Source organism: Lepisma saccharinum, chromosome 2, assembly GCF_977018435.1.
Source record: "Lepisma saccharinum chromosome 2, izLepSacc3.1, whole genome shotgun sequence".
In the NCBI taxonomy this organism is placed as follows: Eukaryota; Metazoa; Arthropoda; class Insecta; order Zygentoma; family Lepismatidae; genus Lepisma; species Lepisma saccharinum.
In genome coordinates this window covers 105,453,298-105,480,150 of record NC_139230.1, presented here as the reverse complement: position 1 = coordinate 105,480,150, position 26,853 = coordinate 105,453,298, and the positions used below count along the sequence as shown (strand labels likewise).

Below are 26,853 nucleotides of genomic sequence, written 5' to 3'. Positions count from 1 at the left end.
CATCCATGCCCAGGCCAGGATTCGAACCCGGACCCCCTTGATTATATATATATATATATATTTGTACAAAACAGTACAATTACGAGAGGTAGCGTGGGAATCAAACAGGATGGATATAGCACTCGGTGATTACAAAATGCAATCAGAGACGGCTTCTAACCACACATTCGCACACATTATTAGAATTTTACCAACTAGGACGACGTTTACAAACAATGAAGTCAGTGGCGGCTTGTAACCACACATTCGCAATTATCTCGACAACGGTTCGTTTGCTGTCCCATGTTTACTGAGACTTATTTGCTTCTATTATCGTGTACTTTCACCTGTGTCAGTTTGCGCTATTACTTTTGAGACATCCTTTATATATTTTAGAAAGTGTGTGTGTCTTATCCCTCCACCAATTTGCAGTGATTTCGCACCCTGTCCAACATATACAGTCACTGAAAGTGAACCAGGGGTCAGAGGTAAAATTGTGTGCAGGAGAGAGAAGTGCTGCAAAATGTCTACAAACAAAATTATCTAGCACCAAAATGGCCAGGCACTGAAATGTCTTGCACCAATATTTCCTAGCACCAGAAAGCCCTGGCACCAAAATGCCCGCGTCAAAATGTCCGACTTCTGCAGCGTCTCCCGTGGCCTCCTAGCTGCGGGTTTTTCGTGGTTCATTGCGGAACTTTTAGCCTACCCAAGGAAGTCTAGGCCACCAAGCAGATGGCTGAATACTGCGTGGATTTTGTCGTGCCTCGTTTATTTGTGAGGGTATTCGTGTAGTTATGTTTTCTTTTGATTGTATTATCGACATGAGTTTCTTGGTTTGAAAAATAGTAATCGGTTCGTTAGCACATTTTCAACACAGTTAAACCTGAAAAACATGGACTTCTCCGACAGTGTACTGGTTTACGTTGTTGCCTTGCAAGCCATTTATTTCCATTTGGTGGCCCGGGATTCGTCTCCACTCCGCCGATGATATGGAGTACGACGATTAAGATTAGGCTGATACTTGTCACTGCTCCTCCACGTTTGCAACACTGCTCTCTTCCGCCCGCTTTTCAGCAACGGCACTGATTGTAACGGCCGATTCGGGCTCGCCAAGCCACTAACACTATGCCCATTGTCACGCTGTAGGAGAGCACTCGACGCACAACCAACATCAACAATCGGGACGGCTAAGGTTCCGGCGGCTCTCCTGTTCGCGGACGACGTTGTTCTGATCTCGGAGACAAACGCAGGGCTGCATACATCGCTCGGCGGGTTGGAAATGTTTAGCCGTGACTCTAAGCAAGATGTGAACGAGGCCAAAACGAAAATTATTGTGTTTAAGAATGGGTATGTTTACGGGAAGGGAGAGAAATGGAACTTTATGGGTCAAGAACTCGAAAGGGTTAAACGAATAAATTACTTGGGCCTAACAATCACTATGACAGGAACATGGGCGAGACACGTACAAACAGTGAGGGGGATGGCGCGAGCTGTAACGGACATAATAATGGGAATAACAAGGAAACTACAAAACTATGAAATGAGCTTCGTCGATAACCTATATCGAGCTCTATTAATAGCTTCCGTTGGGTACGGGTGCCAAATCTGGGGGGGCAAAGGGGAAAAACATAATTAACCAAATACAGTGCAGGTACTTCAAAAAAGCACTGCATGTCGCCACAGGTACAGCAAACAGCGGGGTACTACGGGAACTCGGCGAGGGAGAGCACCAGACAAAGGTGGAGAAGGGTTAAGTATTGTACAACTGTGATAATAGCAGGGGGAGACACTTTGAAAGGGAAGCTTCTCATGCAACAAGTAATGGAATAGGAAATTGGCTCGTGGGCAAGGAAAGTTAAAGGCAAACTATTCGAGATCGGGTTGGAAGAAGAGCTCGTACACCAAGGCACACTTGAACTCTGTAAACAGCATCTAGAAGATATAGACCGGCAAGAAATAATGATGGAAAGTGCAACAAACCTCCAGGCAAGGGACGTTTGGGAATGGGGACAAGCAAATTATATGAAGAAAGTAAGCAAGAGAGAGGGAGTAGTATGGCTGAGATTTGGAGATGGAGAAAGTGCGGTGAAAAGAGAGGGAGGAACACATGAATTTACAATATGTAATGGCAGTGACGGGGTGGATCACCTATTTGCATGTCCGAGTACGCGTGCCCTGAAGGTTAAATGGTTGGAGCGTGTGGGAAAGGAAGAAGCGCTCAAATTAGTTGTGGAACAGGGTGCAGCAAGTGTGGAGAAGTTGGAGAAAGTGGGAGTGTTTTTGGCGAGAGTGAAGAAGAGAGAAGTGAGGCGAGTAAGAAGGAAGAAAGACTGGAGTGAGTAATCTGTTGAGGGAGGGAAAGAATGTGTAGAGGGGACAAACTAAGAGACAGCATAAAATAAAAATTAAATGTAACAAAATATTGTGAAAAAATTTAAAATTATGTAGTGCGTACAACCTCACACATAAAAGGAAATAAACCTAAATATATTTCAGGTTTGGTTCCTCATGGCACTTTGAACAATGCATCCAATTCCACTTTCAAGTCTAGTAAGTCTAGTCAGCCAACTATGTTCACATACGAATACTTTTCAATTTATTTTATTATATCGTTTTTTCTTTATCTATAGTCTAATTATTACGACGGCAATGAGTGCTGATTAGATGAATTTCGTGAATGAGCATAATATTAAACCGGAAAAGTAACTGAACATTTGAGTTTTCAATAAATAGTGTTTAAAGCATTGCCATTGGTAATCACAAAGATAAAGGATGTGTTTTTTTAACAATTTTATATCTACTTGTATTCCTTGACAAAAAAAATGAACTTGTTACTTGATGAAAATTCGAACCTACAGTGTTTCAAATAAGAGCTAAAATATTATGGACCCACGTTTTTTCTATGATTTGGATTGATTGGAACACACACGCACATACATACACACACACACACACACACACACACACACACACACACCAGGATCCGAGCCAAACCGTTAAACCATTGATAACATGATTGTGAATCCAGTACGATTGTAAGTACTGTCCGAGACTTTGTGACAAACAAATATTTTATAAAATGATAAAATATCCAAAAAAATCCCAAGGTGTTCTGCTGGGGATGAAGGATATCGTGAAGAACTGAAATATGAAAGGAAGTCGAGTGACAACTCGATTATTATAGATAGATTATTTATATTTTTTAATTTATTATACAGTATAATTTATATATTTTTAATATGGCATTCTCCTTTTTTCTTATATTAGGGTGGATGAAACTATACTTCCTAACTGAAAGCATTGTAATGTTGTACAGGTTAAGAATTTTACCTAAACTCTTCATGGAACGTAAAGCATAGACAGAAAAACAGAGTGATATAAATGAAATTGATAAAATTACGTATGCATTCAGTTGACTCACAATCTCTCCACAAACATTTAGGAGTTCAAGTTCCAGACTGGTTAGCAGATGATTCTACGACGTCAAAAGTCCTGGGTTCGAATACCTTCCTTCATCAATTTGACCTTGTCATTATTCATCCTGGATTCCACTTTCAACTGCAGGTTCCATCCCGATTAGCCTATTTGTACATAAATTGGACTTTAATGAACAATTCAATTCATCAATCACCTTATCCATAGGCGTAGCTAGAACTTTGTATTTGGGTGTGCACAAAGAAAAAATGAGGTATTGTACCTTTTTAATAGCATATTTTGCAATACAATCACTTAGCTCTTTAACTGCACTGATGTTTGTAAAGAATATAAATACACTAAATGGCAGTGTTGAAAATTTCTGAATATACGTAGAAGAAAAATCAAATTGCATAGAAATTACACACACACAAAATGTTCATAAATATTACAAACAAATATATCAAAATACACGTCGTCTATAACAAGAGACATCTGTCAAAGGGTACAATGTTCTTAATCTCATCAATAACTTCATTTACATCAATAGACAAAGGTATTTCCTGTTCCACAAATAGCAAGAACATGGCTTCCAATCTATCCTGCTTCTGAGTTGCTCTTAATTTAGTTTTAACTTGGGTAAGCTTGGAGAAAGCTCTCTCACACGTGCAGCTTGTGACAGGTATAGAAGAAATGCGCTATAGTACAGAGTAGAATGCCGTAAATATCTTCATTCTCTCTTCTTTCTCCAACCACTCAAACCACTCCTGTAGTGTAACAGAAGAACTTCCCTTAGGTACAGAGGATTTTCCTCTCAGAAGTCTTACTTCTGCTGCCAACTCGTCGCCTGACAATTTGAATGTTCTAGCTAAGACGGCTATTTCTTCATCCTTTACATTCAAGTCAACCAGATTTCCCATGGCACTGATGACCGCAACAGTTTGTTGATGAAATCTCTCAACAATACCACAAACAACTGAGTCTAAAAGAGGATAATAGCAAAAAAATCTAATCTCCTCTTCCTGTGTTTCATACAAATACTGTGAGCTGACTGATTCGTTAAGAGTCTTTGCAATTTTGCGTCTGTTTACTGGATGAATTGAAATCTCCAGACTGTCACAGACCTTAATAGCTTGGTTGAAGAGTTCCATGAATTGAGATGAATTTATCATGGATTGCACAGCATTGGGAAACGATATGACACTAGATACAGCCGAAAGTAGATTTACATCTGGACTTTGGAGTAACTTGCTAACCTTCACGATTATTTGTAGGACTGGATGCAGCATTGTGACACAAAAGACGAACTGAAACGATCTGACTTGTTGTTTTAGTCCATTTCCTTTAGCTCTCACATCACCCTGATGACTGTTTTGAGTGATTTCTTCCAAAGCCAAAATAATTGCAGAGTAGTTCCTTTTCACTGCAGAAACAGCTTCAGCACGGCACGCCCATCTCGTTGTTGACATAGACTTCAGTGTTCTTAAACTTAGACCAATTTCTTGGCATACACTTTCAAAAACTGCATGCCTTGACGAACTACCTTCAATGAAAGAGTAAAGGAATTGAATTGTTCTAAAAAAATCTGAAACTAGTCTATTTTCGGGACGCAAGTTACATGAGTCCACTAGTACAAGATTCAAACTATGAGCATAGCAGTGAACGTACATTATTGAACTGTTCTTTTCTTTGCACTTCATTTGCACCCCAGATAGTGTCCCAGACATTGTTGAGGCTCCACCGAAGCAAACTGAAAGAACATTTTGCCAATCAACACCAAACTCTGACACTACTAGTGCTAACGTATTAAAAATTATCTGTGCATCTACAGAAGATAACTTACGAAGAGCCACTAAATGCTCAACAGATAACTGTTCAATGACATCAAAAAATCGAAAAACTATAGACATTTGTTCATGATGACTACAATCACTCGTTTCATTAGCGATAATAGACACGTTTGTACCAAGTAATGACATTTTCAACTTCCTTACAAGAACATTATTCAAACTGCGGATTAGATCATTCTGAATTTTTGGACTTAAGTAAGTGCAATTTTTTGGCCGTTCACTAAGTGTTCTTTCAAAATGGGGTCATATTTGGAAATTAAATCGACTACATCTAGAAATAACCCCCTGTCGTATGCTTCTTTATTCTCAGTATGACCTCTCAATAGGCGGCCTCCTTTTGTAAGACAAAGAATTATGTTTATTAGCCTCTCCATGATTTGTAGATTTTGCAGTCTTGTTTGTTCTTGCTTTGAAAGAAAAGCCTTCATACACTCATCTAATTAGACGTCAATTGGTTTATTTTTATTGTAGTTTTACCAGGAACTTAAGCTTTGCTGGTGTCCTTTAGATTTTTCATGACTTCCAAAACATTTGTTTGCTCTATGCCAGTTTTTAAAACCTCGTGTGATGAATGCTTGATCAAGGTGTCCTCTCACTGATGCATTGTTCGAAGCAAATACTCTGCAGTAAAAACAAAATGCACAGTGAATAGCTATACTACTGTATATTCCAACCATTGTAATTGTGAAACCAGCTAGATTGAAAAGCCCTTTCTTTCTTATCTATTCTACTTCTAGGGAAAATCACCAGGTTTGGTTGTTACGGTCCTAATTTTACCCTTACATCACATTCTGTTCTGTTATGTGGTATTGCATTCACAGGGTCACAAGGATCTACTGATATGTTAATAGGCTTACCTGGTGTTTGTTCAGCGTCAGGAGCATCGAAACAGGGTGGTTTGTTATTTACAAGTTCACCGATACCACTACAACTTGCACCATCACAGGCACTACCACCTGGTGTTTGTTCAACGTCAGGGGCATCGAAACAGGATGGTTTGTTATTTACAAGTTCACCGATACCACTACAACTGGCACTATCACAGGCGTTTAACTTTCAACTGTCTGCTTTCGATCGGGACCACCTTCGTTTCTTTTCAGTCTTACGACAAAACGATCCATCTTCTTTTAGAGCATAAACTCACTATTTAAAAAAGTACGGTACGTTTACACGAACGAAATATCATGTCCACAAGTGACAATTTTCATCAAATAATGGCTCCTTCGATTATTCCGAAAACCAAATTTTTCAACAGAATCCGAAAAAGCAAGTACAACGACATTTACAATGAAGTAAACTAGTCGGTTCAGGAAAGATATTTAAATACCAGCCACCAGCAACATTGATAAATAAACTTCCAACAATATAGTTGCATTGTCAAAATGTTTACTGATAAGCTTTCTGCCCCACAGAAAGCAGTGGCGTCTCGTGGCCTCAAATTTGGCCGGGGCTTATTTTTTAAAGAATTTAAAATTTAATGACAATTCACATGAATTACAAAAGAAACAGGTATTGTTGTGAAACATACCTTTCTACGAACGTTGACTCCTGTTCTTCTGCTCAGCAAATTTTGTTATTACTTTTTCGTTGAAGCCCTCTTTGTTTGAAATGTAGTCTATCTCTATTGTAAGCAAGTGCCAAGGAATTTGGTCTGTCTTGTCCCATTGCATTTCTTAAGCAGGTTTTAATACGCTTCAATGTGCTGAAACATCGTTCAGATTCAGCTGTTGCCACTAGAGTTATTAAAACTATGTTTGTCATTTTTACTGTTTCTGAAAAGGTACCCTCTAAATAATTTTAAATAAAAAATGAATGCAATCTACTGATAGAGTTTATGTTTTTCAACTCTTCACTACAATAAAGAACACGAAGTTCCCTCTTTAGTTTTCCCTCTTCTATGAAGGGATAATAAATCTGGGAAGATGCCTCTGTTTAAAGATTGTTCTCTTTCATTATGTCCTCGTAGAGCAAGTTCATGTCGACCACAGAATTGTAAGCACTCGATAATTCTATTTAATATATGCCAATTTTTCCGGACAAATTCATTGTGTCTTGTAATTGACAGCCTATGTCCTTCATCAATTTGTGTTCGAACATCAACCCTGCCAAACTCACTCAAACATAGCGAATGAAAGCCACCAAAACACTACAGAACAACACGCGAGATCGAACGCGACGCAACGGAATCAGCACTCAAATCCATTGCACTCTTCCCTCCTCTCTCTGCTAGCATGTGACCTTCACTGTAGCGTAGGTGGGTGTAGGCCACGCCTTCCTTTGCGACGTGCCCCGGAAAACGATAATTGGCATCAATGCCGCTAGAAGCGCTGTCGTATCCATTGCAACAGACGATGAATTTACGTGGGTAAAAATCGCCTTTTAAAAGACTGTGTGATAGTTATGCGTTATGGTGATTGATAATTACGTGAATACGTCCGTTTTTCTTTAGGGGCTAAGCCCCGGAAGCCCCAAGGGACTGGGCCACTGATAGAAAGCCTACAATAATTAGTTGATTGTGAGAATGGAGGGGAAAGCGATTGTTGGCATTGTTGTTATTGTTATACATATTGTTTACCTGAATTATATCAGATTTTAATTTCGAGCGTTCAGTAAAGAAAAGAACCTGTTTCCACATTTCCACCAATATAGTTAAGTTTAAGACCAATATTGAGGAAGGGGGTTAGGATTCAGGGATAAACTCAGCGAACCAATATTTCGAATAATCTGTACTTTTAATAATTTTGTCTCTTATTGAAATATCTGTCTTTAATTCTCTTTGATAAAGCAGCCCATTAGGGCGTGCCTAGGCGCGCCTGGCACACCCCGTAGCTACGCTTATTTATTTATTTATTTATTTAATTGAAACACAACAGGCGCATGCCCAATTACAGTGTTCAATATGGGATGACACCATTACATAAACAAGAACATAACTAAGAAAATTAACAAGAAATATGAATGACGCAATATACATTTTACATTTAAAAACAATTGTGAGAAGAAATTAATTATTAGATTATAGAAGCAAAGGGAACACAGAGACAATACAATAATAAATGAAGCTAAACTGTTGGATATAACCTTACAAGCTGAATGAAAACAAAAATTCAATGAACAAAACAAAACAAAACATACAGAAATTCAGCGATTAGATCTTATGTTACAATTACATTTAAATAGGTCTACGCTTGGATTATTCTTAGAAACTGAATTAAATAACTTGCACATTCTCCTCATGGGTTCAGCTTCGGTCATTTTGGTTCTTCCAAGGGGGATTTGAAGGAGATCAGTTCTGGGCCTTAACATACAGTTTGGCACATAAAAATTTAAATTCGACAACAGATTAAAAGAATCTATTTTACCATTGATAAGCTTGGAGAGAAAAGTTATTTGACTTGTTTGCCTCCTTTCGTCGAGTGACGGAATATTAAAGATTTCGCGTAATATGTTGCTAGGAGTGAGTTTTGGATATGTACCATCAAGTTTAAATAGTAGATATCTGAGAATTTTATTTTGAAGCTTTTCTAATTTTTCGATATCTTTCTTGAATTGCGGGTTCCAAACAAGAGAAGCATATTCGAGCTTAGATCTGACGAGCGAATAATATAGCAAGAGAAATGTTTCCTTTTTTCTAAATTGATGGCCCATTCTCATTATAAATCCCAAATTTCTGTGAGCTTCGCTTAAAATGCGGGCAATATGTGATTGGAATGTTAACTTTTGGTCAAAAGTGACCCCTAGGTCGGTAACTATATTCTCACTTTGTACTAACACATTAGAAATAGTGTATGAATGTTGAATAGGGTGTCTGTTGTGGGTGAATGATACAAGTTTACATTTCTTTAGGTTTAGGCTGACTTTATTAATTTCACACCACTGAAGCAAGTTATTCAGCTCTTCATGTAATATTGTACAGTCATCAGCGTTTTCGATATTTTTGTATATTTTAACATTATCAGCAAAGATTAATGTCTCACATTTTGTGAGTAGTTCAGGCAAATCGTTTATAAAAATTAAATATAGCAAGGGACCAAGGTTCGACCCCTGTGGAACTCCCGAACTGGCCACGAATTCGGTTGATCTGCAGCCTTGATACACGACATATTGTCGGCGGTTCTGCAGATAGGAAGAAAGAAGGGTAATAAGTGGAGGAGAAAGGCTATTGTTGGCAAATTTCTGTATTAATATATCGTGGTGAACTGTATCAAATGCCTTTGAAAAGTCTGTATATAAAACGTCAACTTGCCCTTTATTAGCTATACTGGGTGCAATGTAGCTTGTCAGTTCGACAAGATTGGTTACGGTTGAGCGTTTTTGGACAAATCCGTGCTGTTTGGGGGAAAGAATGGGTTTAATATGAAAATATATATGTTCGTATATTATCTGTTCGAAGAGTTTTGCTGGTACTGACAATTTTGCAATAGGCCTGTAGTTAGATATGTCAACCTTATCAGCAGCTTTGGGAATCGGACAGATTTCTGTTGTTTTCCATATTGCTGGAAATCTCGAAGTTCTGACAGCCAAGTTGAAAAGGGTGTGAAGAGGGTACTTAAGAATTTCCGAACATCCTTTAATTACATAAGGGGGGATTGAATCAGGGCCGGCGGATTTTTTAGGTTTCAGTTTTTTAATGGCTTCCTCAATTTCATTTAGTGATATTTCAGAGATATTTAAGATACTCGGAAGTGAGTTCATGTTTACATTAGGATGCGGATCTTTGTAGATAGATGGTTCTTTGGAATATACGGATTCAAAATACTTTGCAAAGAGATCTTGGATACTTTCATTATCGTCAATGGTTTTATCATTATACTTAGTTGGCTGCACGGGTGGATTTTTATTTTTATTTTTAATGAAGGACCAAAACTGGTTAGTATCGTGAGAAAGATTGATTTCTGAAGTTTCAATATAGTTTTGGTAAGCTTTACTGATCTCCCATTTTAATTTCGTTCTTAAAGTTTTATACTTAATTTCGTGATGTGTTACATTTCCCATTCTTTGTTTCCATTTTTTGTTATGACCTTATCGTCGTGACTAGCCAAAAGTGCAAGAAAACGTTACGTTTTACAAAAAGATAAAAAAAAAACTGAACATAAGCACGTTCCTTTCTCTGTCTCTTCCTCAATTTGATGTAATTATCATTTCCCTTCAGCGTCGCGATTATACAAAATTGACATAATAAATTTAAAATAGCCAAATTCGTGCACAGTGAATCTGGATATCAGTTTCTGTTAGTATTGGAAAAATGTTGCTCATAAAAGATGTTTGAAATTAATAGGCGTAAAGAACAAGATATAGCCTAACTCTGTACTCTTCCTCATGTATTTTTTTCAAGATTTCAAGACTCTACCTATTCCCTCCCTCTTTTCGAACCCGAGTTTAAAATATCACCTGAGGGTCCTTTCGTGTAAATTCGAACAGTAACGTTGAGAGTTTACGCACTTTGTTTGCAATTTCTGTTAGAAATATACGTATTTAATGAGACCAAAAGCAATTCTTGTGTCAATTCGAAAATAATTACACCCCTCCAATAAAAAAGTTTACTAAAAATTTGCTTTGAATTTAGAAACCTGTCAAACGAGTTGTCAATCGATATCCTTTCCAATTTAATATTTTCAAGATACGTCCTGTATACGTTGAATTAGCAGGACGAAATTAGCACGTATAGACTAACACCATAAATTATCATTTTCAATAATATTCACATGTTACTAGTTTGCGCTGCTTATAATAACTTGATTTGTGCGCCCTGTCCACCGTTTCTTATACCTATTCTCTCCCAAACTGCCAACGTGCAGTAAGCAGCGACGGTCCTTGTGGGCGGCGATGTATTATATTTATGGCGGGCAGGCAATGAATCGTATTTGCAGACATGGTATAAAGTACCTATATTTAATTGGGAAGTAGTGTACTATGAAGGGGAATTTAATCAGGGCTATATGAGATTTTTCTTAGCAACTTTACCATTGCCCTGATATTTTATAAACTCACGCCATTTCAAGGTGGTGAAGATGTTTTCGGCGCCGTACGTGTGAAAAGTGAAGCTGAAAGAGAGTAAAAATTATATCATCATTAGATCATATGAAAGAATTGACACTTTCTTTAAAAAATAGTCTTTCGAGCCTGCAAAGAAATGGATGTAAAATTTTTCTTCCTCCCTTCGCTCTCAATAACGACTTACAAAAAATGAGTGTCTGGCGTTTTGATGAGCCGATTGTGAATAACTACGCTATAGCTGCATTACAAGACATGAACAATATTCTCGACATTGATTTATAATATAAGTCCTTAAAATATATTAGTGTTTGTATACACTGATTAATTTATAGCAGGCGCATTATGTTGATGATGTTGTTCTCTTAGTAATATTATTTTATTATTGATTCCATGTATGCTGCAATAATTGTACTAATTGCACTTCACAGTAACAACTAGCGCATTACCCGATAAAACATAAAAATAAATAATATGAAATTTGCATGTCTAAATTCTTTTGGCAAGACAATGTTACTTTATCAAATGAAATATGCATAAAATGCATGTAATTATTGCTATGGATTACTAAAAATAATAATATTTCCACCAAGCAGAGGTGATGAGTTCTCTGAAGGAGGAAACTTATTATATTCTTGCCCCGGCCTTAGATATTTCTAGCTAGAGGGTTCTTTATGTGTCCTTTGAAACAATAACTGAATCTGTCGGACGAACAAGCCAGTTTTGGTTAACAGACAACTGCAGCACGTTATTTTGCTTGTCCAGGTTGAATTTTCTATCTTACGTTGCATAACAGTTTGCGATAAATGCTCAAATTGTGAGTTTCTAAAATATTCGCCCATAAGAACTGTTTAAACGCATATTTATGTAATTTACTTTATGACATTTGAGATGGACTTAAATATTTAACCAATCATTTTGCTAGCTTTTCGTATTTCAAAAATGTTAACAATAAATGAAATATTGTATTGTATTGAAAAAAAAATCAATTGTTAAGTGTTAATACAAGATATTTTGAGAGGATTATGATAAACGATTTTGGGGATAATGCTTCCACGGTCTTGGGAGGAATGGGAGAGAGGTCAGTTTAGGTATAGTGTTCAACATAGCTTAAAAAAATAACTTTCAGTAGACACGCTGTCCTAATTAAATACTTTATGGGGATTATGAAATGATGTGGAGGGGAATGCACCATTGACCTTGGGAGGAGATGGGCACCATGGTTCCAGAACAGAGTTTAGGAATTTGTGAGAAAAGCTAAAATATTTTCCTTTAAGAGATGTTAAGAATTACTATATTTGGCACTTTATTTCAATAAAATAGTAGAGTTTGATGTCTGACATTTTCAATGAACTAAAATTCAACCCCCTTCCAGGTAATACACCCTGGACTGCATTTTTGTAGACCTGTGAGAGACTGGTGCCAGAATTCGCGCCTATTATAATCCTCTTTGTGGAGTGCGTCCCAATATGTCCATTAAATTTTGTGATTGTCCTTTTATTGTGAGTTGCTGTTTTAAGTCCACTTTATGCACAGTAAGGCTAATCGGGACTGGACCTACAGTTTAAAGTGGGATCCGAACCACTTGTGCCTCCACCGGGTATCGAACCCGGGACCCCTTGATTACAAGGCAAAGACGCTACCACTGCGCCATGGGGGAGGCCCCGATTGTCCTTTTATCAATTTCATCTGATTAATCATCTTCGCGATTAGCAAAAATTGGCGAAAAAGCCAAGAAAATAAAGCAATATATTAATAAAGCATAATACAAGAGTGAAAATTATCTGTGATGATTGAATATTAACATAGCTTTCGCCTTCGTATATTTATATACGTATGTTACATTTATATTATTTGAAATAATAAATGGATATTGATATTAAAAACCACGTATTTTATATAAGGTTGGTGAGCCAAAGGTGGCCAACTTCACGAAAATCATACTAGTATTTAACAAAGCTAATATGCAGAAAACGAAATGTCTCGGGCTGCCAGCAGCCATATTATGTAAGTTATTGTGTCAGGGATCGAGCAGATTAGTTGGCGTTGTAATTTTAAGGTAAGTAATAAATGAGTGTGTGTACGTCCTTGACATTAACATTCGTTAATATTTATACATATTTTGAAAGCTTGCTTAAATATCTTTTGATCAGATAGTTACATTGTAAAAATGTTTTTTTTTGTCAAAATAATGATACCTATTTTTGTTGAAAAACGTAGTCCAGAAGCGAGTTCCTATGGTGGCCCATGGCGGACCACCTTGGGAACAGCTTACACTCGCCTCTCGAATTTACACCTTTTTTCACATTAAAATACATTTTATTATTAAAGATTACCTAATACTGTTAAATTTGCACAGACTTTCATGAATCACTAAATGTTATTAATATGTTGGGTTTACCTAGGAATACCTTAAATCCTTCAGTGATATTTTTTTTTTGCGGAAGTGTTTCTTTTATTTATTTCGAAGACAATTAGTAGGGTAGAATTAGCTAACATTTTGCTCCAACCCGGTATTTTATTCTACAGAAAATATTTTTATCCAGGAATGTTACCAAATGTTTGGAAAACTCAAAACCAAAATGCCAAGAGATGGAAGCTTGGGGAAATCATTCTACACACGGAGTTCGGTTATGCGTCGTTAATGTACATAATTCATGTCACCAATCAAAAGTTTGAGACTAACAATTTATCTAATAAATTATAAAATGAATAAACATTAATAAATATGTTTTATTGAGCACAAGCAACATTTTCTACGAAACTATAAGCAGTGGGCCACCTTGGGAACATATGTAACGGTTTTGTAATTATTTTTTGTTTAAAGTTACAAGCAATTTTACAAAATATTTATATGGTACATGTTGCTAGTTAGTTATGAGAGTTATTTCTTAAAATATCATAAATTTATATCTCATTCGAGATTTGTAAATTGCCCTAGAAACTTAACTATGGCCACCTTTCACTCACCTACCTTAGTACCTACCTCACCTATATGTATTGTCATTTAGAATTTTGGCACTATCATTGTTTCTAAATTTTGTATTACATATAAGTTGTACTTAGCATCTATGTTTTGTTTCTCTTTATTTCAGGAAAAAATTGAATACATCTTCCTAGTGATATTCACCGTAGAGTGCGTAATGAAGATAATAGCTTATGGTTTTGTTGCCCATACGGGGGCATATTTAAGGAATGGTTGGAATTTACTAGATTTTACGATAGTAGTTATAGGGTAAGTATATATTTGTTAATATTTTCAAGTAATATTTATTATTTATTATTTGTGCTTATGGAAACGAATAAAGTATAAGAAATGATCGTTGCAAGTAAGTATGCAGCAAATTATGACTTTTCGTGGCCCATTGTTTATTGTTTATAGGTAGTAAGTGTGATATAGTTTGCAATGATTTTCATAAAACTTGAAATGAAACCTTTTACATTGACAGATTTCCTGTTGGAGAAATGAACGAACTAATATCAATTTGACATAAGACAAAAATATATGTATTCGATGCAAATTAGAAACATTTATTTAATAAGGTGTTTCCTAACTAACATAGGGCTGTATGATATCGATTTGTCGATATTGAACTTCGATATCAATTGAATATCGATATCGAGTATAGGAAGTATCGACTACGGTATCGATAATATCGATATCGACGAAACCGATAATTAGATTTCGACGATACCGAAAATAGTGATTTCGATGATGCCCATAATATTGATATCGACGTTAACGACAATATCCATATCCACGATACCGAAAATATCGATATCGACGATACCGAAAATATCGATATCGACGATACCGAAAATATCGATATCGACCGTACCGATAAATATCGATATCGATGTTACCGACAATATCGATTTTGAAAATAACGACACATCTAAAATTTCAATTTGAAGTTTCAATTGTAATGTTGTCTAGGAGAATAAGAGAATCGTGTTGTTTTTTGGTGGAAGCGAAAATAGGAGTCCCATAATACAATGGAGTATGTAATTCTTTAAAGCCACACAAATCGGGTAACTGAAAATAAGCGAAAATAAGTCAAGCAGAAGGATGGTTATGATGACAAGTATGGCGCCCGCCACGGGACAGAACTTGGGAGGTGAATGGTAAGAGATTGTCTCCGATTTACATGACAAGCAAACACGTGCAACAACCAATAAAAAGAGTAATGTTCTTATTCCTTTATAGAACTTGCTAGTTGCCTGTGTGTGCCCAATAGGGATGTTATCGATATGATACAATACTGCACTTGGCAAAGACTTGTAAATGACAGTAGGGAATACGTTCTGTTCTGGATCAAGACCTTTTTCCCCCTTTGGTAATCTTTGATTTACTACAAATTTACCTCATTTTCGGACTGTTTGATCGTAGAAAATGTATTCTTCTAACTGTGGTTTCGAAAATCGCCTATCGATTATAGAACTTCTTTAGGTTTTTTGTCCAATTTCCATTATTTTGATCCAAATAATTCGTTATTCTAGGTATGGTTCGATCCTAACTAACATTTTTCAACTTTAAGCGTTTAGGAATTTCCCCGTGAGTGTTCTTGGTCCCGACGAGGGATGGTTTTCCCCGATTGAGAAACGTGATGAGCTCTGATTGGATGGAATGTAGGTCAACACTCGCCCATTGTCTGCAAAGTAGGTGGCACGTTGCTGATTGGTAAAAAAGTAGGTAAAGCGTTGCTGATTGTCTGGAAAGTAAGTCGCGTGTTGCTGATTTGTTTCATAGTTGGTCATGTGATTATTTATTAATCTGATGAGCGGGGATGTGCATGTTCTGGCTTGTTTGTGCGAGACTTTTTCCAAACCCCCATCCCTTTGAATACAAGGCGACGACGTTACCACTACACCATCGGGGAGGCTCTAATTAATTAATTGATTTGGTATATATTAATTCGCTTTTTGCCACTTTTGGTTCTTCGAAACGATGAGGATGAGTGATGACGTGATGAAATTAATGAACGGACACTTGCAAGGAATTAACCTGAGAAGAATATGCCCTTATCGGAATTTATTCTTGGATCAGGATTTACAGCCCTGGAATCCTGGCGTCGTAGTGTGTTCTTCTAATTTCTTTGTTACAGAAGTCGGATTGAGAATGTCGTGAGCTCTCACCACTAACTGCTTGCACGATGACCTCAGGTGACAGGCAGTAGTGGCTTCTGCCTATTAGCACATTCACACGTGCACACCCAAATAAATCTCTAATGCAATTAATTTTTATTATACTTATTCACTTAATATTATCTCCTTCGAAACATCAAACGTTCCCACGCCCAATCGGCGACCATATCTTCGTGTTACAAGCGACTGCAGACTAAGGTTCGTTCGTTTCACACGAGTGGCAGTGAGCTCAGATGCCGCTGTTTGCAGGACGCAAGGAAAGAGTAGGATTGGCGCCTTAGCTTGCAGTATTATGAGGTGTACGAGCACCACCAATGCTGTGTTCACGCAGTGTTGCAATCCCATTCCATTCGAGATCGTTTGGCGGAGTGGGCGCTGCCCACACATCATCGTAAATCGAGAGATTTGTTTTTTGAAAAGGGACATTTCTATGGTATTTTCGCCCACACTGTTGTTCCGAGCATGCCAGGCGCAAGAGAGAAGGGGAGGAAGGAGGGGGCAACAGAGCGAAACGCGTGTTTTAAACAATGTCTTGCATTGCCTTTGCTTAGTGCAGCAGCTTGGTCATAATAAACTGTCCTTATGGCGCTGTAGTCGCTGTGGGGGGATCATTGATCAGTCAGCTGTTTTCATTGTGTGCCAGTTCATGCGTTGCAAGAATTGTTACACTGTCAAAAGCTCGTTCCTGTTTCAGTGCGAATTGTTTGATTTCGTAATGAAAGGGAAAACTCTACACAGCGAAAGCATATACGTAATATTTAACGTTGTTGAATATTTGGAGGGAAGTTAGCTACAAAGCGGGCAACGAGTGCAGTAATAATACGGACACAGTGGAAGGGGAAAACATCTGAAATACGAAGCAGGGCAGTGTGGACTGAGTGAGTACTGTTATTTACTTACATACTTTATTAATTTCTTGATTTTGCGTGATTTTGTTATTTTGGTTACTTGGTAATTAGAAATAAACAACTGCAAGATAGATTACAACTGATTTTCTGCATGTTGTCTTTGGATCGGTTACCTTGTTTGCAGTAGCAGCTTCAGATAAAATTTTAATCCGGGCGAGGTGTTACCCCCTCTTTTCCACCCCGGTGCTTCTTCTTTCCACCTTGCTCCAATGTAAATCATGGTCATTTATTTATTTATTTATTTATTACTAAACACAACAGGCGAATGCCCAATTACAGTGTTCTACATTTCTTATTTATCTTTACACTCAGTATTTCAGATCTTTACCACCATGCACAATATATATAAGATACTGATATAATATATTATAAATTACATAAAATATGGAAATAAAATAAACAAGGATAAATCAAGAATAGAAGTTATTTACGTAATAAATGACCTGTAAATAATTGACACACTAGAAAGTACGTACATATATGTAATTGAGTATAAACTACGAAAGAAATATATATTTACAAATATTGCGTTTATGTTTACATTGTTGACATTTATTCTTCCATTCCTTGAATAACATTTTTGAATCGTCCCAATAGGCATTTACGGTTTTGATGACGAGAAATAATAGCCTTATTTTAAAAATACGTTGAGTGTTATTGTTAAAGAACATGTTTATTGTATGTGTTGTTTAATACATATATAATGACATCAAAGTAACAGTAATCACTTAGCTTAAATTCCTACATGATTTTGCAATATGCTTATTAAGTTATTCAGCAGTAACTTCAATTAATTCTTGATAACAATAAATCCAACTCTTTTTAAAAACAAATAGCCACCACACACCCGATGGAGGCACATAGTGGTTGGGATCACACTTTAAACTGTAGGTCGGGTATGCTTTTCTATGCGTAGATCTAAAAAATAAACTCAAACAAATAAATAGCCAAGGCTGAAGTGCACACCCATAGAGCGAGACCACCAGGCGGCTCTGGTGACAGGAGAGAGTGTGTGATCGATTTTATAGATGACTTTGCTTCAGTCACGTGAACTTCCCCTCGTGCAATCAAGACGGGGCAAATTTCTTTAACAATTAGACATGATTTTGCCAGTATTTTTGTAGTTTTTAAGTGATGATGTAAGGGCAAATTGACAGTATTTAGGTGTGTACATTTTGCCTTGGTTTTTACAAGAGATCCCTTTTCTGTTATCTTATAAAGTTATTTTGTATCATCTTAGAAGCACACAGACATAATTCTTCGGAAATTAGAGTAAAACATGATATGGAAACGAAACTGAAAGTTGCCCTTCGATAACAAGACAAGACTTTGGAATTTGTGTTTATGTGTTTCTACTATAGGTGTGTTCAGGAAAAAAAATAGATTGGGGAGATCTTATAAATGGATTCGCTGAGAGACGATATCAAGGTGAACACTTTTCTTCATAACAAGCTCTTGTTATTCTGGGCATAATCTGTCATGTATCACAGATTCACGATTACCGAGACAACCCTTTAAAACATTTAAAAAGTGAACGAGACAAAACCCCTTCTAGATTGGACGAGAGCAGGACAGCTGTCAACGATCGAGATTTTCGTAAACACTCAATTTTGTGTCTTGACGCGAGACTAGGATTTACCATGAAGATTGACCAAAATCAAAAGGGACCGAGGAAGACATGTATAATTCGAGACGAGACAGAGGAAGACATGTATAATTCGAGACGAGACGATACCAAGAACGAAGCAGACCTCATTGCATACGTGAACGAAACGGGCCTCATTGCATACGGGAAAAGGCAAAATTGTGCAACGACAGCTCTCGCCCATTTTCCCTCGCTTTCCGTATGAGTAGTTTGGTTTAGATATTTCTGGGCCATCTATTGACGAGATTCTCATCTTTTGACGTTCTCATTAGGAATCCACCCTCGGCAGCTGTTTTCTGGAGGCGAAGGTGGTTGATGCAATGCAGCGGCCTGGAGTTCCAATCCCCATTTTTTTAGCGAGAAAAACCTTATATTGTGTCGATTTTACACCCAGCCCTTGTTATGTCAATGCAAGAGGGGCGATGGTGCAATTGAAGAGAACAAGAGGCTGTTATTTGTGTTGACGTTTTATGATGGAGGTCGGTCGTGAGCATGTGGGATAACCCCATAATAGCATCTACCCTGTGACTGTCTGGAAAACGAGGTCAAGGGTAGCATACCCTTGCAAACGTCGACCGCAGAGAGTGCGGACTTGCACTATTAACACAACCTCGTTATTCTCTGTCACCCCGATCACAATCGGGAGCTGTCATCATAGCACCAGATTTGACCCTCGGAAATTTCTTCCAAGTCCAATGTTCAAAATTGAAAATTCGCAAATATCTAGAAAACGGCGAGAGATATCGTATATCTCCTCTCACCTTAGCAATAATCTTTTTGTCGATTTACACACTCTAGAATATATCTAACCCTGTTTCGAACCCCTAATCTCAAGGAAGGTGGTGGCTTTAATAAGAAAATGGACAAATATTTGATCATCGATTTCTTTGTAACCATCGACCGCAGAGAGGGCGGACTTGCACTGTTATCATCAGCTTGATATCTTATATCATCACCAACCACAATCGGCACCTGTCATTATGGTAGTACCAGCTTTGACACTCGGAATTTGTTTGTTCTTGTTAAAAATAGAAAAATCGCAAGTAAGAGATATCATAAAAATAAATAAAAAGAATCTTCCCTCACCTTAAAATACTCCTTGTCGCATTACACACTCTAGAATATATCTAATTATGTTTCGAATCCCTAATCTGAAGGAGGAGGTGGGTTTTAAAGAAATTGGACAAATCTTTGATCACCCATTTGCTCGCAACCATTGACCGCAGAGCGGTCGGACTTGTAGTTATAATCTCTCTCATCCTCAACGACAATCGGCACCCGTCATCATAGCACCAGATTTGACTCCTTGGAATTTTTATGTAAATCCAAGAAAAAAATAAAAGTTTCTTAAATATCTACCGAACTGTAATAGATATCGATCATGTGCGACATTCTGTTTTCCAAACTAAACAAGCCTCAACAGAAAATCCATTTTTGGAATCTAGCAGGGTGTTCATAAAATTTTGCGCAAATCTTTGATCATCCATTTTTTCGCAACCATCTTCAGCAGAGACGACGGACTTGAACTGTTAACATCACATTGATGCGCTCTGTCATCCTCGACCACAATCGATACCTATAATCATGAATGATGTAACCACAGATGGAAATTACGAACCACGAATCTCCGTGCATGTATGTAAATAAATCACCCCAAGTTGACACAATCAATCAAAAATTATGTATTGAGTATTACGAACCAGCATTCTTCGAGTGGAATATGAATGCATCATGCCAAATGTATACAATAATTGCCGACATTCCTCCAAGTGTAATACACCAATTGCATTAACTCTGCGCTGGTCGCTCACGGTCTCTAGTTCTGGGTATGTGGTTTAAACGTCGTTATTTACAGAAGATTGTTTTGTCAACACCCTTCCTCAGTCTAGCTGAATTTCTAAACTTCGTCTTTAAATCCACTATTTTGTTTTCATTGTTAGTAAAAACTTCGAGCCGGTAGGGAGGGTTCGTTGAAGCCTTTTGCTGTCTCAGTCCATGCGCGCCTATAAGCGTATCTAGTTTTTACGGAGGCTGCTGTTCCGTGCTCGAGTAAAGAAGAGAGTATTTTTTATAGTTTTATAGAATTTCAATTTTTATAGTTTTGTAGAATCTCAATTGTTCAAAGAAGAGATCTAATCGTAATAATTGAGTATTTGGCGTTTTAGACCATTAATTTAGCATATTTGAAAAACCTGGTCTCTGGCACCGTGAGCGACCATCGATGTGATTTTGCTCGCGAGACCCATGAAGGGTTAAGCGAGATATAGATAATATCATAATATTAGCCAGTGGGAAATCGTAATTAATCGCGACAGTTTGTACAAATAAATACAATATCCCAAATCTTTAGAAACAATCTCATCATGCCAGCAACCAAAATTTTGCAACAAGTGTTACACACCTATTGACAGCTCGAACTGGGCGAGACATGAGTGCACATGTGCACCGTAGAACAGCAACTAGACCCTGCCCTCGGTGCCCTGAAAAGGCACCAGCAAATCAGCAAAGTTCCGGCGATGTCGCAAACTTCGGCAAGCCAAATCGCCTGCAACCAGGAAATAGAGAGGACCATTTCCAATGTTCGTGGGCCAAAGGGAGGTAACACATTGGGGAATATCCATGCCGAACAGCTTTCTAAGAGCAACTCAAGCATTATAGCTTCAAAATTGATTCTCGCTGCGACATCAAGAGCTTTCTGGAGAAAATAAAACCTTCGATAATTTCCAAACTGAAGCGGGAGCTTTCAAAACATTGAGTTAGATATTTCACAGTTCTGTCCTCCGAATATGAGGAACCAAACGGCCAAACTCACACATAGCACGACTGTTCAATTACACGGACCCTTCATTTGGGTGATACCAATCAGCTTCATGACATTTAAACTCATCTAACAAACACTTTGCTTGATTGATTTGATTGACTTATTGATTGATTGACTTGGTGTTTTTACTCCACTTTATGCACAGTAAGGCTAATCGGGACTAGACCTACAGTGAAACTGGGATCCGAACCACTATGTGCCTCCACCGGGTATCGAACCCGGCGACTCCTTGATTAACAAACGCTTTGCTGAGGAAGCATGAAGAGTTTGAGGCTAAGGGTTTAATCTGTACATTGTGCGGTACACCGCCGCATGAATTGTGCCTCAAGCTGAGCAGATTTGAACCCCTTTTTCATTGAGTTATATTTCCCTGCCTCCAGATATTGAATGCAAATGATTGGTATTTAATATTGAAAACAAAGACAAGAAATGCTTTCTCTGATTCATCTTGGCTGTGCTGCTCCCGGCACAAGATCATTCCCAGCGAGTTTCACGTTACAGAAAATATGAATCCGAGCTGGAGCATAGAATGTTCAGCATTGAATACCGGTAACGTTATCCGACATCGCAAAATTCGAGACTCGCACACGAGATAGCCTTTAGCTATCAATATATATCGCTGCACAGCACAGAAACATGAAATATATCCTATCAGGGTAAGTGCTGGTGATAAAAACAAGGCTGTGGAAATCAACCTGCAACTTATTGCGGGTGAAAACAAATTCCATTGTTGCTTTATCCGCTCGCTCTTGCGATTGATCAGAAGCCAAGCAAGCAGCCACCATTCTCACGTCGAGGTTTGCTGTAGGTTTATATCCAAGTTTGATGACCAAGGTTGTCAAAATGCTTACGATAAGCAAGCTAATCATTAGAGCTATTGTGATGGCAACAAGCCTGTTCGAATTCTTCTGCCTGAAGCGAACAAAATTGAGCAATTAAGAATGCACAGTGACATGGTGGAACATCCAGGTATCATCATCGTGGATTTTGTAGCATACTTCAGACTCCTACCCTACTTTGAACCAGATCCCGACCAATCATCCACCACACCCTACCTGCTACACGAAACCTCGAGTTTCGCATATGTTGTTGTATGGCGCGATTCTCATAATATGAACAGGCCTATATCGAGGACCAGATGTAGCGAAGCACAACGGCAGCGGGTATGATTGCCACCATATTGTCAAGCACATTCTCTATGACACAAAGCGGATTGATGTGTTGGGCGAGAATGAGTAGCACAACAGCAGCTTGAACGAATGAGTAGCAGAACAGTAGCTTGAACAAATGAGTGCCGATATCAGGGACATGACATATCATTAAGATCTGTTCCCTGGACTCCTACAGGGTTCTCCCTGCAGGCTTTGATACCTTTGCTAGAAAATTAAGAGATGACCAGCTGGCTATTACAAGATCTTGGTTTCCGAATTTGGATGTGGGGTTCATCAGGCGAAAGGGACTGGATCCTTATGATCCTTATGACTAATCCAATTTTGACAACCATAGTAGTATTTCACCCCCGTTGAAGTCGATAAATCAATTGATTGTGAGAGATCGATGAAATATCAATTGATGATGTAGGTGTGTGGCAAGTTGTGTAGGGTGGTGAGAATGTTTTGAGTGTTTTGATTGGTGTGATGCCATAAAATGGGCGTGGTTTGGTTTCGTGTGGAGGATTTTGATAGGTTGTTGGGGAGGAGATTGGGAAGGAGGAATTGTTGCTGACTGTTTTTCGGTGACGGTTGGTTTTCTTTGAATTGTGATATGTGTTTCAGGTGTTTGAGGAACTGGCGTTGATGAGTTTGAAATTCTGGTAATTGGGTGTGATAAGAGTATGGTTTTGATTGGTTGATGGGGAGGAGAAAGCGTTTCCGGGGTTTGAGGAAAGATGGTGGTGATGGGTTCAAATTTTTGGGAATTGGGAAGAGGAAATGTGGATGTTTCTCGGTGACGGTTTGTTTTCTTGGAATTGTGATATGCGTTTTGGGTTTGAGGTGAGAAATACCAGAAATGCTGTTTCTATGCTGGTTGCTGTTTGAAGAGATAATGTTAGCGTTGTTCTTTTTTTTTTCTTTTGGTGGTGATAAGAGTATGGTTTTCTGGGAATGGGAGATGCGAGAAACGTTGTTCTTTTTATTTTGTTTGTGATAAGGATGAAATGTCTACTGTTAATGGAAAGGAACATGAGACGGTTGAAGAAGAGAAAAGAATCGGTTAGGCGTAACATTCTAGGAAATGTGCCTGTTTGAAATATTTTTTAACGGAAAACGTGATGTAGTTAAAAAGAAGGTATAATTAGAAAAGATAAAAGATAATAGGATTGGGTAACGGTTCTTGTGTGGGGAAATGTTTGTTCGTTTTTTGTAGAAAAGAAATGTGGTTGTTGTTGAGTTGGGATCTTAAGTCCACTTTATGCACAGTAAGGCTAATCGTTACTGGACCTACAGTTTAAAGTGGGATCCGAACCACTTGTGCCTCCACCGGGTATCGAACCCGGGACCCCTTGATTACAAAGGCGACGACGCTACCACTGCGCCATCGGGTAGGCCCAAGAAATGTGGTGTCTGTTGAAAATAAGGAGGTTAAAAATGGGAATAGGTGAAGATGGGGTTCGATAAGAGAGGAAAATAATATATTCAAAAATATGAATTATTTGGAGGAATCTCTAATGGGTTATGTACCACTCAGGATAATAGGGAATTGGACGAATATTCACCATTACGGTTATATAAATTTTTGGATAAATTGTAAGATGAATAAATAAGGATGTGACAAAAAAATAATATATGAGGGTTGTTCACAAATGGGGGATTTTCTGTCAATATTATTATGTAGTAGTAGAAGTAATTATTGAGGGACATACTACATTTTCGGAAAGGAGTTCAAGTTCATTGGTATACCAAAAATATTGGAAAAGGGTAAGGGTGTTATTGGTTGGATTTAAAATATTGTGAGGCAGCGGAGATTTTTGAAAATATCATGTGATATTTGTGGTGGAATTCATTAATATGTCAAATTCATAAATTAATTTGTTTAATATGGAATAAAGAAGAAATCCCTCAACAGTGGAAAGAATCCATAATTGTTCCTGTGTTTAAAAAAAATGATAAAATGAACTGCAATAATTACCGTGGAATTTCTCTACTCTCAACAACATACAAAATATTGTCTAACATTCTTTTAACAAGACTAACACCATATGCTAATGAAATTATAGGTGATTATCAATGTGGATTTAAACGTAACAGATCAACTACAGATCAAATTTTTCACATCAGACAGACACTTGAAAAAAAGTGGGAATATAATCAAAATGTCCATCAGCTATTCATTGATTTCAAAAAAGCATATGATTCGGTCAAAAGAGAGAAATTATATAATATATTAGTAGAGTTTGGAATACCTAAGAAGCTTGTTAGTATGATAAAAATATGCACCAGTGAAACAGAAAGTAAAATTCGTGTGGGTATTAATATGTCTGGCAAATTTACAATTCATGATGGGTTTAAACAAGGAGATCCATTATCTCCATTGCTCTTTAATTTTGCCTTAAAATATGCTGTTAGGAAGGTAAAGGAAACTAACGAAGGACTAATATTAAATGGTGTGACTCAGTTGTTAGTATATGCAGATGATGTACACTTACTGGGGGATGATGTGAATACAATTAAGAATAATGCTAAAATATTTTTCAAAACTGCTAAAGAGATAGGTTTGGAAGTTAACAAAGAGAAACTAAATATATGCTTACAGGCCGAAACCAAGTGTTAGGTAATAATCAAAATCTAATTATTGATAACAACTCCATTGAACCAGTTTCCAAATTCAAATGCTTAGGAGTAATATTAACAAATGAAATTATATTAAAGATTAAATAAAATGTAGGCTCAATTCATAAACTTTTGTCTTCTCGTTTAATATCTAAGAAACTAAAAGCTAAAATATACAAAACAGTAATTTTGCCTGTAGTATTATATGGATGTGAAACTTGGTCCCTTACATTGAAAGGGCTATATAAATTGAGAGTATTTGAAAATAAGATCCTTAGGAAAGTCTTTGGACCTAAAAGGGATGAGGAGACAGGTGAGTGGAGAAGATTACATAATTTAGAACTACATAATTTGTATTCATGTCCAGATATTATTAGAATCATTAAATCAAGAAGACTTAGGTGGGCAGGCTATGTGGCACGAATGGGAGAGGAAAGAGGAATTTACAGGATTCTTGTTTGGAAACCTGATGGTAAGAAACCTGTAGGAAGGCCAAGACGAAGATGGAGGGACAACGTTGAGATGGACCTAAGGGAAATCGGTAGGGATGGAAAAGAGTATGTAGATCTTGCTCAAGATAGGGAAAGATGGAAGGCCTGTGTTGCTGCAGCCATGAACTTTCGGGTTTAAGAAGACTAGAGAGTTAGTTAGTTAGTTAGTCATGTGATATTGAGAGGTGGATGGATATTAAACGCCACCAAGTTAGAGTTTGATGTTTTCAAAATCTTTCTAAATATAATCGAGATAATATTCCCGTATTTCCATAAATGTTTCTTACAAATGGAGAGTATTTTCTTGTGCACACACGATTTCGTAAGAATTATGCAATTCAGTTAAGCATACATGTCCTAATAGGGTTATAATAAATTTTTCAAGAGGCCCTGTTACAGGTGGCCGCGGTGGCTCAGTCGGTAACGCGTCTGACTACCATGCTAAAGGTCCCGGGTTCGATCACCGGCCGGTTCAAATCCGGGAACTTTTCTAACGATGGAAGCGGCCCCGGGTACCTGGGTGGTAAAGGCGGTCTGGGGCGTGATGCTGATCACATCACCCCCACTCACGACCGGATCAAGGAAGTGTGGGGCGTTACCCCCACACCCCCTATACGCCTTCATGGCGTGGTGCTAAGCACAGGGGAACACTTTACTTTTTTTCCCCCCTGTTACACCTATATAATGCTAGGAAAATGTCCATAATATGTTCCGAAGAGGAAACATCTTTTGTACGTTCCAATAACACCCACAAAATGTAAAAAAAAAAACAACTTTTTTTCATATCTAAATCGTGTCCTGATAAGATCCAAATGTAGTCTAAAATGAACTTT

The 26,853-nt window shown here is 37.7% G+C and overlaps 1 protein-coding gene across 5 annotated transcripts in view; it reads left to right on the top strand.

Annotated features, from left to right (window-relative positions):
* Ca-alpha1D (Ca[2+]-channel protein alpha[[1]] subunit D) overlaps nucleotides 1–26,853 on the top strand; it is a 1,588,055-nt gene that overhangs the window by 220,675 nt on the left and 1,340,527 nt on the right. For all 5 annotated transcript variants that reach the window (XM_083117527.1, XM_083117525.1, XM_083117526.1 and 2 more), the window contains exon 4: nucleotides 14,336–14,475. In XM_083117527.1, the coding sequence (XP_082973653.1) occupies nucleotides 14,336–14,475 (140 nt within the window). The remainder of the gene's footprint in view (nucleotides 1–14,335; nucleotides 14,476–26,853) is intronic.